General features: G+C 37.9%; 1 protein-coding gene and 1 long non-coding RNA gene across 3 annotated transcripts in view; both read right to left on the reverse strand.

Moving 5' to 3' along the window:
• The window catches only part of PCCA (propionyl-CoA carboxylase subunit alpha), a 414,664-nt gene that overhangs the window by 251,936 nt on the left and 146,226 nt on the right, over nt 1–16,502 (reverse strand). For both annotated transcript variants that reach the window (XM_059143714.1, XM_059143713.1), the window contains one exon: nt 106–184. In XM_059143714.1, coding sequence (XP_058999697.1) covers nt 106–184 — 79 coding nt within the window. The remainder of the gene's footprint in view (nt 1–105; nt 185–16,502) is intronic.
• LOC131813458 (uncharacterized) lies at nt 271–12,383 on the reverse strand. Its single transcript, XR_009346825.1, has 2 exons — nt 12,343–12,383; nt 271–825 (listed from the first exon to the last, which is right to left on the reverse strand). It is a non-coding gene; the product is annotated as an uncharacterized LOC131813458 (long non-coding RNA).

Raw genomic sequence — 16,502 nt, forward strand, 5'->3', positions numbered from 1 at the left:
ACTGTAATTATCCCATTACACTTCTGGTATCTGTTTACTTGTCAGTTTAATAAAACTCTAGTAACTGCAATTTTCATCAAAAGTATATTTTGGACAGCACCTCACCTGGTCTCTTCATCATCCCAGGCGATTCGCATGCCTTTCCCACCACCACCTGCTGAGGCCTTGATCATGACAGGGTAGCCTAACAGCAGGGAAGAATTAGACAGAAGTTCAGACTTTGATCATCTGGATGCATGAACATGACAACTGACCACATGTTCAATAACGCAGAAGACAATAACTAATTTATTTAAAAGTTCCTTTTTAGAGTCAGGAAAATAGCACCAGTGTAATGATCTCATATATATTTTAAAAACAAGAGTGTTATCATTCCAAAAGAAAAGGACTGTTTGTATCAAATAAATACAACATTTTCCCCAGTAATGAAATAAAAAGCTAAGGAAACATAAATAAGTTGGTTGACAATACATTCCAAAAACAGAAGTAGATACAGTATTAGTTAAACAAAGGTAAGAAACAACTTTTAAATAATATCAAGCATATACATACACATACAATATTCCCCAAAAGTGTTGTCTGCATGCACAACAAATTAAATTCCCTTTTCCAAAAGTAATGGTTTACAGTATTTGAGGCATTTTTATCTGAAAAATCACAAAGAACCCCTACAGTTTTTATCAGCAAGAACTGACACAATGATGTGGGGGGAAATCAAGTCACACAGTTATTGTACTATGGGCGGAAACAGAAGTTCCAGGACTCGCTGTTCCGGGTGAAGAGGCCACTGCACCTTTTCCACTCATCCGACAGGGAATGTGTGCGCTAGCAAGTAAGATGAAAACACATAGTAAGGCCTGAACAAATTATCTCCAGCTAAAGTTTTAAACAACAAAATTAAATCATAAAATTATTAATAACTATTTAGATTATTATAAGGCAAAAATTTTGACAGCTTGAGTCACCTGCATCAATTTATCAAGAAAGGCTATAAAAAAATCTCTTTGCTTAGAGGTTTTCCAAAAACAAGGTGGATACATTCACGTCCGAGACACTTGTTGATGATCTTTTCTGAAGAAAAAGATCAGTGAGTGCTTAAAAGACTCTTCCCAGCCTGTGATGCTCAAACAGCACTACACTCTAACTACAGGATCCTAGAGGAAAAGGAAGAGAGGGCCAAGTGTCATAGACCTTTAACCCCAACCCATAAATATCACTCTTAACTTCAGCTGAGTTAGGATGGCACTTGCTTTCTGTTTCATAATTAATTCACTTTTTAAAATTCTGACGTTGCTTTTGTTTACATCAGAGCAATGCTAAGTGCGGTGAGAAGAAAGACTAACATACTTTTTTTACATTGCTAGTCTAAGAATCTAGAAGGAAAAAGGGCGAAGTATCCAATAATTCTATCCTTGGAAATTCACAAGAGAAAGGTGTCAAAGGAAGGTAACAGAGGAGAGATTAAGGCAAGCATATGACAGCAAGCGGCGTTAACATGAAGCTATGAAGGATGAGTGGGATTTGAACATTTTAGTCAGGAATAGCAGGACCTGGTTTTAAAAAATGATTAAAATAATTCAGCTGGAGAGCATCCATGGGATGGCAGAAGAAAAAGAATTAAAATATAAATTGGAGAGAAAATATGCTTGTCCCTCTCACACATCCAAGATCCTGCAGGAAAGTGAGAAGAAGGGAACGTGTCTCCTTCCATGCTGTAGCCTCACCATGAACGTCACATAAAGGAATCAGACTGAACTCATTAAAGAAGAATTAGCCTGTTTTGGAGCAGTGAAGAAATAATATCTAACAATGAGAAACTGCCATGCCTGAGAAAACGTTTTCACAAAAAATTTAAACAAATGGATCCATATGCCCCCCCCCCAAAAAAAAAAAAAAGTTAGATCAATTCACATTCCAAAACTATTTATCCATATAAGCAGGAAACAGGAAACCACAAGAGGTAAGATATCTAAATCCCTTATCTCTGTTTTCAGTTCCCTCTGAGAATTAGGAAATTTACAGTTACTCTGATTCCAGTATTAATCTCGTCTTGGTTATTTACTATGGGCCTGGGCTATACAGTGATTTGTGAGGTTTGAGATAAGACTGGGTGAAATTGTCCTTGGTCACAAGAAACTAGACGGAGAAACAAAACACGAAAAGTAATTTGTCATTGGGAAACTATTATATGTTCAGAAAAAGAGAGACGTTGATAGGCACCAGGGCAGTGTGTGATAAGGCAATTACAAAATGGTCCCCCATCAGGAGGCAATGTAGCATCAGACCTGTGAATACATGCAACCCAGAAAGCAGGATTCCCTGACGGAACAGGCCAAATGTAACACAGCTGGGAGCGAGGAAGAAACTGGCATAAGCTAGTGACATTATAGTCACCAACTCAATGTAATTTCTAAACTGTAATTGGGAATAATATAAAGCTAAGGTTTTCTACTCAACTTCTTATGCCAAGTCAGTCATTAAATTTCAGATAGAACGTATTTTTATGTTGCCACCCTGCCATGGAGAAACCAGACCTCGCCATTTGAAGAGAGGGGAAAGAATATTCCACACAGATGATGTTAACTCCTATCAAAAAGCCCAGTCTCTCATCCCTACTTTCCTATTTCCTATTGCGTCTCTGCAACTGTAACTGGGATAAGTTATGCGGTGCCACGAACTGGAAGAAAAAGGTAAAAAAAGATTCAGCCAAAAGTTGACATTCCTGGAAAATCCGAAAAAATCAATTTGTTGTCGATCACCATTCCTTCACTTTACTTGGTCTAGACACAAAATTTCCACTAGTGTTCTGTCCCAATTTATTATCTGCCGGAGTACTTACTCCTGCGTTCAACTTTGGTCCACCATGCAGATCTTTAATTTATGTTCTTCAGTTGTCATAGGTTTGAAACAGAACCACCTTCCTTACAACAAACAGAACAGAATTCTCAAGTTTTTTAAAAGGAGAAAAATCTCTTGGTATGAAAAGATCACTTTAAAAAAAGACACTTCAGGTCCTAGTGGTGTTGGCAAGTTCTTCCTCACGCTTCTCACCCTCTCCCCGGACGCCTACTCCCGCTACTCGCGCTACCGGACCTTCACCGCCCGGACCACCCAGAGATTCACCCAACTCCGACATGCAGGGAGTCTGCAGTCTTTATTTCCCTTCCACCTACTGCTTCCAAAAAGAAATGGACTAAATACTACATGAGAAAAAAATTAAGTATTTAAGAAAATACAGAAACTCGAGTTACCAAAAGCACTATTCCTAACGTTTCTGTCCTCAGACCTCGAGGACAGCTCTGGTCTCCCGTCCCCCCAGGGATCAGCAGGTTTACTTTCCACTGTAAAGCAGCAATCTTCTTTGTCACTTTCCACCACATTTTTGTTCATCAACTCAAAAATATACACTCAGTAAACACTTCATGTGCCAAGCACGGATGTGGCTCTGGGGAATACAAAATGAACAATTCCGAAAGTTCTGTGCTCTCATGGCCCTTACCATCTAGCGGAGAAAGATGCGTGAGTACGCATGTGCCTGAACGTGCATACGGTACACGTGTGTGCAGTAATACACATACTTCATGGAAGATGGGGACAGTGACAACAACAGAAGGAAGTGACTGGGGGTAATCAGGGTTACTTCTTGAAGGCTTCTCTGTAAGACGGAAGCTCAAAGTGAGGCCTGACAGAGCTGAAGCCAGCCCTCTGACGACCAGTGAGGAAGGAACACTCCTGACGGAAGGAATGAGCTGGAAAACTACTAAGGAGAGGGCAGCAACCTAATGTTGGATTTCTGAAGCTCACTCTGGCTACTCTGCAAGGCCTGAACTGTAGAAGGGCAAGGGTGGGCACAGGGAGACTGAGTAGGAAGCTTCTGCTATGTTCCAAGGGAAAGCCAGCTGCAACCCCCACTCGGCTCAAAGACAAACAAAGGCTGATTGGTTCAGAGGTAGAGTCAGCATGACTTGTTGACAGTTCAGATGTTTGGCTATAGATGATAAGGAAAGGAAGAGTCTAGAGGCTTCAGCACTCTCTCATTTTGTTATAGAATACAGGTCCGAAAGATCAATTGTTTTAGACCAACTAATAGCACCATGTTGCCCCACACAAGACACATTATGTAACCTCCCTGCTTCAAGCAAAATCTGTCCCTATACATGGCAGCATAACCTGGTAACACAAAGCTGAGAAATGAAATGACACCTTAATGACGCAACAGTCATAAAGAATTTTATGTAGTTTTTCACCTAGGGTTTCTTGAATTAAGATTTCTCAGAACTTAATGACTGACAGAGACAAATAGTTTAAAAAAAAAAAATGAAGTATTTCACCTTTCCTATTCCTAATTTGGTGATGCAAATCAGAAATTTTCACAAAGTATAAAAATTTTTGGTCTTTTTTTTTTAAAGATTTACATGCAAGTGCAGGAGGAGAGGCCAAGGGAGAGAGAGAGAGAGACAATCTCCAGCAGACTCCCCACTGAACAAGGAGTCTGAAACATGGCTAGATCCCAGGACCCTGAGATCATGACCTGAGCAGAAATCAAAAGTCACATGCTCAGCTGACTGAGCCACCCAGGTGCCCCTTGCCTTCTTTTAAAAGCAGCTGGAAGGGTGCCTGGGTGGCTCAGTCGGTCAAGCAACTGGCTTTGGCTCAGGTCATGCTACTGAAGTTCCAGGATTGAGCCCCACCCACATCAGGCGCCCAGCTCCGCAGGGAGTCTGCTTCTCCCTCTGACCCTCTCCCCTCTCATGCGCTCTCTTTCTCTCTCAAATAAATAAATAAAACCTTTTTAAAAATAAATAAATAAATAAATAAATAAAATAAAATAAAATAAAAACAGCTGGAAAACACTTAAAACTGTAAGGCCTTTATTTCCCAAAAGAAAGGTTACAAGTTAAAAGAAAACAAAAGCTATTTTAGAGAGTAGGACAGTCCTCCAGATGGACAGAACAGGATCTGGTAACAGAACCTCAGAAGAGAGAACAAAAGAACCTGGGGTAAGAGGGAGACGGTTCCTGAGACAGAAGGAAGGAAATTGCCAGATAAAAGCTGTACATTATAGTTACAGGGAAATCAAGTATTACACATTGCATTTGTTAGATTCCCTTTTTCTCCTTCAATGTAAAAGAGTCCACTTACGATTCTGGTTTGGAGTTTGTGTGTATGTGTGGGGGAGGGGTTAGGTGGAAGGGGTGTCCTTCATGAAAGTGGTATTTTTGAAAATTCCTAGGTGACTACTACAAGCAAGATTCCACAATTTGAATTTAACTCATTGCTTCCTTGTTATCACATTCAGAATTAAAAATTAAAATATCACATAACTGATACTGTACCCTAATTCTTATGACACCAGAAAACAAAGAAAAAAGAAAAAAAAAGTCCATTAGTCTATTTCCTGATGACATTTGATTATTTGATTCAGATGGTGCCAATTAAGTTTCCTTATGAAAAATATACCACTTTCTGTTTATAATTAGCAAAGAATCTATAGATCGACACTTGGAAACTGAATATCCTATATTCTACTCAAAGGAAATAATAAACATGAGTAATTCTTGCTTTATATAATTTTTACACTTTTTGTAACAAAACGAGTTTTAAAAAATGATGACAACTTTTTGCCTCTCCTCACTGTTGTTTCTCTAGTGGCTAAGAGTTCCTGGAGAAGAGAACATAAAATGGTACTTACTAAGTAAATGAATTAATTTATAATTTCAGTAGCTGCAAATCATTTTATTTTTACTACTGTAATATATTTCACTGTACAAACAAACCAAAGCATTATCTGTTCTACTATGAAGAGATATTCAGATGCATACATACAATGCTCCCACGAATACTTCTGAATGTGTTGCCTGGAACCCTGTGTAAGAGTTCCTAGAGTATATGCCCAGGACTGTAACTGTTGGATAGGATGCAAGTTATAAAGTCTTTATGAAAAATATAATTTCCTCACTATTCTTTATCTCCATGACCACCACACTTATATAAACTACCATCACCTGCCTCTTCACAGGACACCTGCAGTAGCCTCCAAACACAGCTCCCTATCACTACAGCTGGTCACCTCAAACTATACTGCAGTCATTGGAATCCTCAAACACAAACACACACACACACGTACGTACGTAAGATCACCTCTCTCTTACCTAAAACATCCATTGAGTTTACATTGTACCAAGAAACCATAGATGTTTAAAGAAATAGGAATTATGAACTCAAGGACAGGAAGCATGGAAGGTACAGAGAGACGGCCTAACATATACTTGTTGAATCACAATACCAGGTAAGGCTATGCTTGCCTTAAACCAAGAAAGCTTTAAGAAAAAAAAAAAAAAAAGAAAGAAAGAAAAAGAAAAAGGCTAAAACATATTATGAACATCAATTAACTGACCTATTAAACAAAATAAACCATAACACCCTTTACTCAAAGATGACGAAACCCAAACACACAAGATAATAATCACAATGTTTACAATCCAATCAAAAATTAAGATACCCACGGGGATGCCTAGATGGTGCAGTTAAGCAATGACTCTTGGTTTCGGTTCAGGTTGTGATTTGAGGGTTGAGACAGAGAGCCCCACCTTGGGCTCCAGGGGGAGTCTGCTTAAGACTCTTTCCCTCTCCCCCTGACTTTCTTCTCCTACCCCCACATCTCACCCCCTGCGCTCGCTCGCTCGCTCTCTCTCAAATAAATAAATAAATAAATAAATAGATAGATAGATAGATGGGAAGGGGGATGCCTGGCTGGCTCAGCGCACAGAGCATGTGATTCTTGACCTCAGGGTCATGAGTTTGGGCCTCACGTTGGGCTTAGCAACTACTTTAAAAAGAGAGAGAGAGAGACATGTCGAGAGGTCAAATATAATCCACCTCAGGAAGAAAACAGTCAATAGAAACAAACCCAGAAATGAAGAACCTTAAAAGACCTATTATAAATTACAGCTATTACAATCACTGTAAGTATGGGAAAGGATTTAAAAAAAAAAAATCATCAACTATACTTCAAGGAAAAAAGAAATTATTTCTGGAGTGCCTGGGTGGTTCAATCAGATAAGTGGCTGACTCTTGATTTTGGCTCAGGTCATGACCTCGGGGTCCTGGGATCAAGCCCCACGGCACAATCCACACTCAGCAGGGACTTTGCTTCAGGATTCTCTCTCCCTCTCCCTTTGCCCATTCCCCTGCTATGTCTCTCTCTCTCCCAAATAAATAAATCTTTAAAAACTGTTCTAATAAACAGAAAATGATGATGGTGAGAGAAACAGAAAACACTAAAAAATTAACATTTGGATTCCTAGGTATAAAAATAACTGAAAGGAAAAAAAAACCAACAATGTAGAAAAGAATTATACCATGACTAAGTGGGATTTATTCCCAGTATGCAAGGTTAGTTCAACATTCAAAAAGCAGTTAATATAATCCATCACATCAACAGGCTGAAGAAGAAAAAATATGACATGACCATATCAGCCAATGGAGAAAAAGCAATTTGACGAAATTCAACACCCACTGAGTTCAGCTATGAATACAAGGAGAGTTCTTAAGCTTCATAAAGAACATCTACAAAAAGCCTACACCTAACCGTATACTTAATGGTGAGAACCTAGATGCTTTCCCCCAAGATGAGGAACAAGGTAAAGATGTCCCCTCTTACCACTCCTATTCAATGTCCTATACAAGTTCTATTTTATGCAATAAGACAAGAAACAGATAAACACATACGGAAGAAATAAAACTCTTCATTAGCAGGTAATATGATTTCTATAATGAAAACTTCAAAGAACTAACAACCACCACCACCAAAAATATCCAGAATTAATAAGTGAATTATAAAAAGGTTGCTGGATACAAGGTCAACATACAAAAGGTGACTGCATTCCTATATACCAACATGAGAACTTCAACTTTAAAACTGAAAACCAGGGCGCCTGGGTGGCTCAGTGGGTTAAGCCTCTGCCTTTGGCTCGGGTCATGGTCTCGGGTTCTAGGATTGAGCCCCGCATCGGGCTCTCTGCTCAATAGGGAGCCTGCTTTCCCCTCTCTTTCTCTCTCCTGCTGCTCTGCTTACTGTGATCTCTCTCTCTCTCTCTCTCTCTCTCTGTCAAATAAATAAATAAAATTTAAGGAAAAAAAACTTTTAAAAAAATTAAATTAAAAACCAGTATCATATACATGAGCACTCACCCACCCGCCCTCCCCCCCAAAAAAACTCAGGCATAAATCTAACAAAATATGTATGGTACCTATATGAAGAAAACTACAGAATTCAAATGAAATTAAGGAAGATCTAAATAAATGGAGAAATATCCATGTATAGGCTATGAATTCTCCTCAACCTGATCTACAGATGCAATACAATCCCAACTAAAACTCTCAGCAGGTTATTTTGTGGCTATCAACAAACTGATTTTAACATTTATAAAGAAAAGCAAAAGACCCAGAATAGTTAATGTTAGAGGAGAGTGACAATTTCAAAAGGTTGGTATTACCCTACTCCAAGACTTACTATAAAGCTACAGTCAGCATGGTATTGGTAAAAGCACACACAAATTAATGGAATAAAATAAAGGGGCTAAAAACAGACGCACAAAAATACAGTCAACTGATCTCTGACAAAGGAGCAAAAGCAATCAACAGAGTAAGGATGGTCTCTTCAACAAATGGTGCTAGAACTGGGCATTCATACACAAAAAAGTGAATCTACACACAATCCTTAGAAGTTAACTCAGTAGACCTTAAACTCAAATATAGAAACAGGGAGAGTTCTAGAAGATGAATAGGAGAAAATTTAGATGACCTTGGGTTTGACAATTAGTTTTTAGATACAATACCAAAAGCACAACCCTTAAAAGGAAAACACTGATAACTGAGCTTTATTAAAATTATACATTTCTCTGTCAAATCAAAAACAAAAAACACTCAAAAGAATGTAGGCCCACTTCCTGCTGACCTTTCATCGGGATCTACTCGGTATTAGACTGTTGTAACAGACTTTCCAAATGGACCAGACCTTGTCTCTGCCACACCCACTAATAACCTATGGCCAAAGTCATCTTTACGGAAATAGAAAGCACCCCATGCTACTTCTCTTAACTCTTTTCAGTGGTTCCCCATTCCCAAAACTAAGTTCAAATTTGTTGCCTGGTCCAAGTCCCCTTCAAGACCTGACTGTCTGCTGAAGGGACAGGCTACGCTCCAGTCCTTCTGTATCTTGCACAATAAATGTGGATGGAACTGGGAAAAAAAAAAAGAATGTAGGCCCAAGTAACAGACTAGGAGAAAACTTTTTGCAAACTACCTATCTGATAAAGAACTGTATCTAAAAGAGAGCTCTTAAAACTCAACAATAAAGAAACCCAATCAAAAAAAATCAGTAAAAGATTTGAAGAGACACTTCTATGGAGAAGATACAAGATGAGCATATGAAGAGATGCTCAACATCTTTGTCTTCAGGGGAATGCAAATCAAACCAAAATACTACTGTGCACTTATTAGAATGGCTAATATTCCAAAGCATTCACAATACCAAAGGCTATGGAGGGTGCAGAGCAACAGGAGAGCACCAGGACCGCTTACTCACCATGGGGGGACGGGGAGAGGGGGTGCAGGGGGTATGCAAAATCTTCTTACCCAAGGCCCCAGCAGTCATACTCCTAGGTATTTACTGAACTGAGTTGAAAATTTATGTCCACACACAAAAATGTTTACAGCAACTTTATTAATGACTGCCAAGAGCCAGAAAGAACCAAGGTATCTTTCAAAAGGTGAGTGGAGAAACAATCTTGTATTCATCCCATGGAATATCATTCAACAATTTTTAAAAATGAGCTATCAAGCCACAAAAAGACATGAAGGAATTTTTTAAATGCATACAGCTACATGAAAAAAGCCCTTGTAAAAAGGCTATGTATTATATGACTCCAACTATAGGACATTCTGGAAAAGGCAAAGCATAGCGTGTAGGAAGCAGTGGGAGCCAAGGGTTGTCAGGGGTAGTGAAAGGAGGGTTGAAAAGGTGAAGCACAGGGCAAACTAGTTCGTATGAAACTATAATGGTAGATACATGTCATTCTGCATTTGTCAAAACACACAACTATACAATACAAACAGGGAAACTCAATGGAAACTGTGGACTATAGTTAATAATGTATTAATGTCTGTTTATTAATTGTAACAAATGTGCCACACTAAAACCAAGGGTTAACACTGGGAAAGTTGCAGAGGGCTGGCTGGGGTGGCATACGAATGGAATTCATTTACTTAATAAACTATTTGGTAAATCTAGAAGGCACAAAAAATAATAGTAATTGAGTCTATTTATTAATCATTTAAAAGGGGGCAAAAATTTGAAAAGATAGTTTACAAAAAATTAATGAATGTGACAGCATTAAGCACGTGAAAATATGCTCAACAGTATTTGGTATAAACTAAACACAATTTTAGAGGTGCCTGGGTGGCTCAGTGGGTTAAGTCCCTGCCTTCAGCTCAGGTCATGATCTCAGGATCCTGGGATCAAGACCCGCATCAGGCTCTCTGCCTACTTGAGATCTCTCTCGATCTCTCTCTCTCTGTTAAATAAATAAAGAAAATCTTTTTAAAAACATTTTTAAAAAGGAAACACAATTTTAAATCGCAATGAAATAAAACTACACATCCATTAGAATGACTGAAACTAAAAAGACAGGCGATGTTCGGTGTTTTGAAGGAATAACTAGAACACTTACATTACAGTGGTAACATAAAGTGGGAAAAGGGACATTTTCAAACAGGACAGAAATGCTCTCTATCTTAACTGCGGTTACATTTACCAAAATTCACTAAACTATACACTTAAAATAGCTAGATTTTATTCTTTATAAAGTGTACATGAATAAAAATGGTTTACAAAGCAGACAGAAAGAACAGAGTGCCTACAAAGTAACAAAAATTAGAGCTATCCGTTCAAAAGCTACATAACATATACAAACATTCCAGCACTTGGCTGGAAGAGGACTACTATCAACCTAGATTTGCATATTCAGGAAACTATTTTTCAAGAAAGAATGAAAAATGGACAGTTTATGCAAACAAACACTGAGTTAACTAGCCATACTAACTTCTGAAGAGTAAATTCCAAGAAAAACAGAATGAATCAGGCATGAAAGGAAAATGAGCAAAGATAACAGGCATTTGGGTAGAGCTAAATAAACAATGGATGATCAAACCATATAATGTCTCAGCAGTGAAGTAAACAAATAAGGAAATAAAATATAAAATAGCATATAAAGGGTAAACAGCATTCATGTATTTCTTTGGTAGGAGAATAAACTTTAGACTGAAATTTAAGATAAGTGAATGTTTTATAAAGTTTAATAGAATGAAGGACACCTGAAGAAATATCTCCAAAGCTGACATTTCTATAGTAAACACTAAAAGAATGGAAACAAGAGTATAAAATTATCACCACGGTGGAGAGGAGTGGAGGGGAAAATGGAAAAATAAAAACAGAACAAGAAAAAAATTTTACATCATCATTATAATCAAAAAGAAATCAAGAAAGGAGAGAAAACAGAATCCAGAAGAGGAACAAAAATAAAAAGCAGACAATATAAATAAATCAAAATACGGTAGTAAATACAATAAATGTACATGAACTACACTCACTGATTAAGAGACACTGCCACTCTGAATAGAAACAGAACAAAATGCTAGTCCAAACACCTACAAGAGATCCACCTAAAATAATGGTTCACTGGTTGACTGAAAGTTACAGGAACATACAAGGAAAAGATCAAAATAAGCTGGTTTAAACATATTATCAGGGGCGCCTGGGTGGCTCAGTGGGTTAGGCCGCTGCCTTCGGCTCAGGTCATGATCTCAGGGTCCTGGGATCGAGTCCCGCATCGGGCTCTCTGCTCGGCGGGGAGCCTGCTTCCCTCTCTCTCTCTCTCTACCTGCCTCTCCCATCTACTTGTGATTTCTCTCTGTCAAATAAATAAATAAATAAAATCTTTAAAACAAAACAAAAAAAAACCCACATATTATCATATTATCATATTAAAAGCCAAACTTCACTACATTTTGATTAAAAGTAAAAATAGCCAAAAAGACACCTGTTACACTGTTACATTACCTATTAACTTATCTTAAGAATATACAGAGGCAAAACCTAAGAAGCAAGGAAGAATTGGGAAATCTACTCTCCCAAAAACTGATCAAACAGTCGAAAAGTCAGAAGATTTAAACATCCTAATAGGTAGTTCTGACCTATTGGTTGTTTATAAAATATAGTATACAATAATTTGAGACTATAAATTCTTTTCAGATATACATGTAAGATGTAAAGTAACTTACTCATTGGCCATAAAATAATTCTCACCAAATCAGAAAGATTCTAAATAAAAAAGAAAATATTCACTGATCAGAAAACAATTTAGAAATTAATAAAAAGCAGAAATTTTTCAATTATTTTAAAATACATTCCTAGGAAATACAAGTCAAAAATCTTAAGAGAAATCTGGGGTCCCTGGCTGGCTCAATGGTAGAGCATGAGACTCTTGACCTCAGGGTTGTAGGTTTGAGCCTCATATTTGGGGTAGGGATTATTTCAAAATAAAATCTGAAAAGGAAGAAAGGGAGAGGGAGCAAGGGAAATCTGAAAGCTCAGAAATGAGCAATCATGAAAAATACATATCAAAATTGTTAAGTAGGGATCTCTATTGAGAGCTCCACTTTAGGCCATTCCCCCAGCTGCTGAAAGTCTTGTTGGCAACTGACAGCGGACCGATCCTCAGCTTTCTGCCCAAAGTCTTGCCCCTTCTTAGGGGCAGCCCACAATCAGTGGTAAACGGACATGGGTATACAAAGGCTCAATCCCATGGCCCCAATTTCCAACAACCATGAAAGACCAGAGCTCTCTGTAGGATTAGGCCTTTGTTGAATCTGCATCTCAACTCAATTCAACTTCTCCTTCAGTCCAGTTTCTTTCACTCCCTCACGCATGCTGGCCCCAACAAACTTCCAGAACCTGTTTCCAAAGGAATCCCACCTGTGACAGGAACACATTTGGAAGGCTATACAGTGATTAAGTTTAAACAGACAGAACAGCGAGAAATGGAGAGAAGCTGACGAATTCAAGATGTGGGGGGTGATGACCATCACGCACGAATAGTGAAACCATACACAGAAATCTAGCAGTGAGCACTGAATCATGGGAAAAGCTTCACTGCTGATCTCACAATTTAGCCCTCTCTGCTTCCTGCCTCTGTGATCCATGACACTGCAGATGGTAGAAATTCCATCAGCCTCATTCTCTGCATGAGGCTGGCAACAGAACAGAACTCCTTCCTACCCCACAACGTGACCGATGGGAAGCGAACACACAGGAAGAAAATGTCTTTGTTGCTTAAGATCACAAGGAAAGAGCAATGCAAATGCGCAATCCTAGAACGCTCATGAATTAACGATGGAAATTAGCATATTACTACAGTTTCCAAGGAAATACAATTCAGAATACACTAGGAAATGTGGTTGCCATACAACACTGGGCTACGTGGAAAAGTTCCTACTGCATACACAAAGAGGTAGTTTAAATTCAACCAATTTGGGGAAATAAATACCATCATCAATACATTACCCATGCTGTATATCTGTATATATTTGGTCATAATTTTCTACTGATCTTATTGTTGTCTTTTAATTACAAATTAGTTATAGTTAGTTTTAACATTATCAACTTAGTTTTGCTGTATACGTTGGGTTCGCGCATTTCAGACTAAGGTGATACAGCCCGTGTGTGTTAATACTAACTGGGATCTACAATCATCCAGTAACTAGAAAGTAAACATGTTATTTACTGCGGTCCAGCTATGAATTATTCATATCTCTGCTACTACTACAGATATAGCATACATATAATCTCCAAAAAAGATACCAGAAGGGGATACTTATTAACACTATTTTTTCCACTGGAAAATGAAAAAGTGTGAGAAGGCACAGGATAGTTCGCCCTTCCTAAGTTGGCCATCCACACACATAAACAAATAACCATATAAATATATTTAGCTTAAGAAAGAATGACCCAGTATTGTACACATAAAGATATAATCAAGACGTGTTATAAGCTGAAGTAAACCAATAAATAACATTAATTGTTTTGATTTGGCAAGGAAAAGCAATTATTCTTTTCAGAAAAACTGATCTTGTCTACCTGTTTCCCTCTACTCAGGCAAATAAAATTTAGATCCCTAACTCTGCTCCAGGAAACAGAAATCAGGCACATTTCAATGTATTGATAAATTAGAGTAAAAGGGGTTCACGGGAAGTTTCCCAACAAAACCCAAAGGTCCCATGTTTTCACATTATCGTCAAAACATTATGCAGAGCCTTTTGCAATAGAAGAGAAAAAAGAAAAGGAATGCAAGAAAGAATAATAAAACAAAAGATGATTAAGGACTGAGAAAAACAAAAAGGCAGGGGGAACTTGTAAAATCATGCTTAAACCCAGAACATTTATGCTGGAGTAATAAAAGAAAATATAAATAAGTACCCTAAGTGATGGGGGGCGGGGAAGGATACAGAACTCTCATCTCCCAGGGAGTATCAGCCTGACCTCAAATGACCACATTCTTTCATCAATGGGAAAATAGCAAAGGAAAAACCTCATTTATGAATGGATTTCACAAAGAATACTTTAACACTACTCTCTTCAAAGCGACTTTTCTTCAGGCATTTCTTACTATAAATCTCCTTAGCACATGAAACATATCTTTTACTGAGGACCAAACTGGAAAATATGTTAACACGATATGATATTGTAAAGAATATCTAAATTATAGGGGCGCCTGGGTGGCTCAGTGGGTTAAGCCGCTGCCTTCGGCTCGGGTCATGATCTCAGGGTCCTGGGATCGAGCCCCGCATCGGGCTCTCTGCTCAGCAGGGAGCCTGCTTCTTTCTCTCTCTCTCTCTGTCTGCCTCTCTGCCTGCTTGTAATCTCTCTCTGTCAAATAAATAAATAAAATCTTTAAAAAAAAAAAAAAAAAAAAAAGAATATCTAAATTATAATATTTTTTCAAAGGCTTCTTCAATGTATCTTCAACCACACAACCATATACCACGTGTGAAAAATTTCCTAAGCAGCATGAAACAGAGGAAATAAAAGATTTGGTGGCTTAGCCGAGTATTTCTATCCCTCTTAAGTGTGAACAATTTGTTCTTATTTATTTAAAAAAAAAAGAAAATGAGCAACTTCGTTACTGTAATGCCATGTCAAAAGGAAGGTGGGCAGACAGGGCAGAGGAAAACAGCCCAGGCAGAGAAGAAAGGAAGACCATAAGCCCCTACACACTCATCAGAGACAGAGAGGCCAAAGCAGTCTGTAGACTAGTATTAAAAAGAAACAAGTGGAAGGGAGCACCTGGCTGGCTCAGTCAGTAGAACATAAGACTCTTGATCTCGGGGCTTTAAGTTTGAGCGCCACATCGAGTGTAGGAAGGAAAGGAGGGAAGAAGACAAGACAAGACATAGGAGAGCCTACATTGCAAAGAACGTAAGATGTCAGCATCAGAGATAAGTAAGAAGGCAGTAAGATTCAGTCACATAATTTCATACATCTGAATCTTAGATTCCTAGAAGCTTCCATCAGCCCAGCCTAATGAATCCAAGAACAACCTAAAAGAATTGCTGAGTAGTAGTTGTTAATAAGCACATACTAAATTTACTTGAATAATCTTAGATTATTTTTTAATTATCTATTTGCTGAGAGTTTATCATAATTTACTTAATATACCTGTTCTTCCCAGGTATCTCCATTACAAAATTAAAGATTAAGGGAAAACGAATAAGAAAATTAATGTCAAATTATGATCTACAAATATTACGAAAAAAATTTTTAAATGTGTAATTATTTAATTCATTTGTATACTGATACACACATTTGTTTGGATTCATTCACTGAATAACCACTTGCTGAATATATATTCTGTGATAAGCATAGTCTTAAGTAATAGAAATACAAAGGAAACTAACCCACATGGTCAACTATCTACAAAACCGTAACTAAATGAACATAAACCAATCATTTGCAAAGACAAATAAAATCTATTTAATGCAGGGAATCTCATGTGATTTTAAGAGAAAAGCAATCCATCAAGACAATTCCATGAAAGGGGCAGGGAGGTATTTCCATTTTGAACAAAGTTCTAGGAACACTGTAAGATGAGGAACACACTTCAGTTTGATAGTTTTTCCCTTCCCTTAAAAACTCTATAACTCAATCATCCAGTCAGTCGCTCTTCCTTTTAATAAAGAGATACTTGAGAAAAATGTGTATTCTTCTACTGTTGGGCAGAGTGTTCTATATATAAGGTCTAATTGGTTTAGAGTATTGTTCAAGCTCTCTATTTCTTTATCGATCCTCTCTGGAGGTGTTCGAGCCACTACCTAGAATGCAGTACTGCAGTCTCCCACTATTACTGCACAACTATTTTTCCTTTCATTCTGTAATGTTTACTTCA

This window comes from Mustela lutreola, chromosome 13, assembly GCF_030435805.1.
Source record: "Mustela lutreola isolate mMusLut2 chromosome 13, mMusLut2.pri, whole genome shotgun sequence".
NCBI lineage: Eukaryota > Metazoa > Chordata > Mammalia > Carnivora > Mustelidae > Mustela > Mustela lutreola.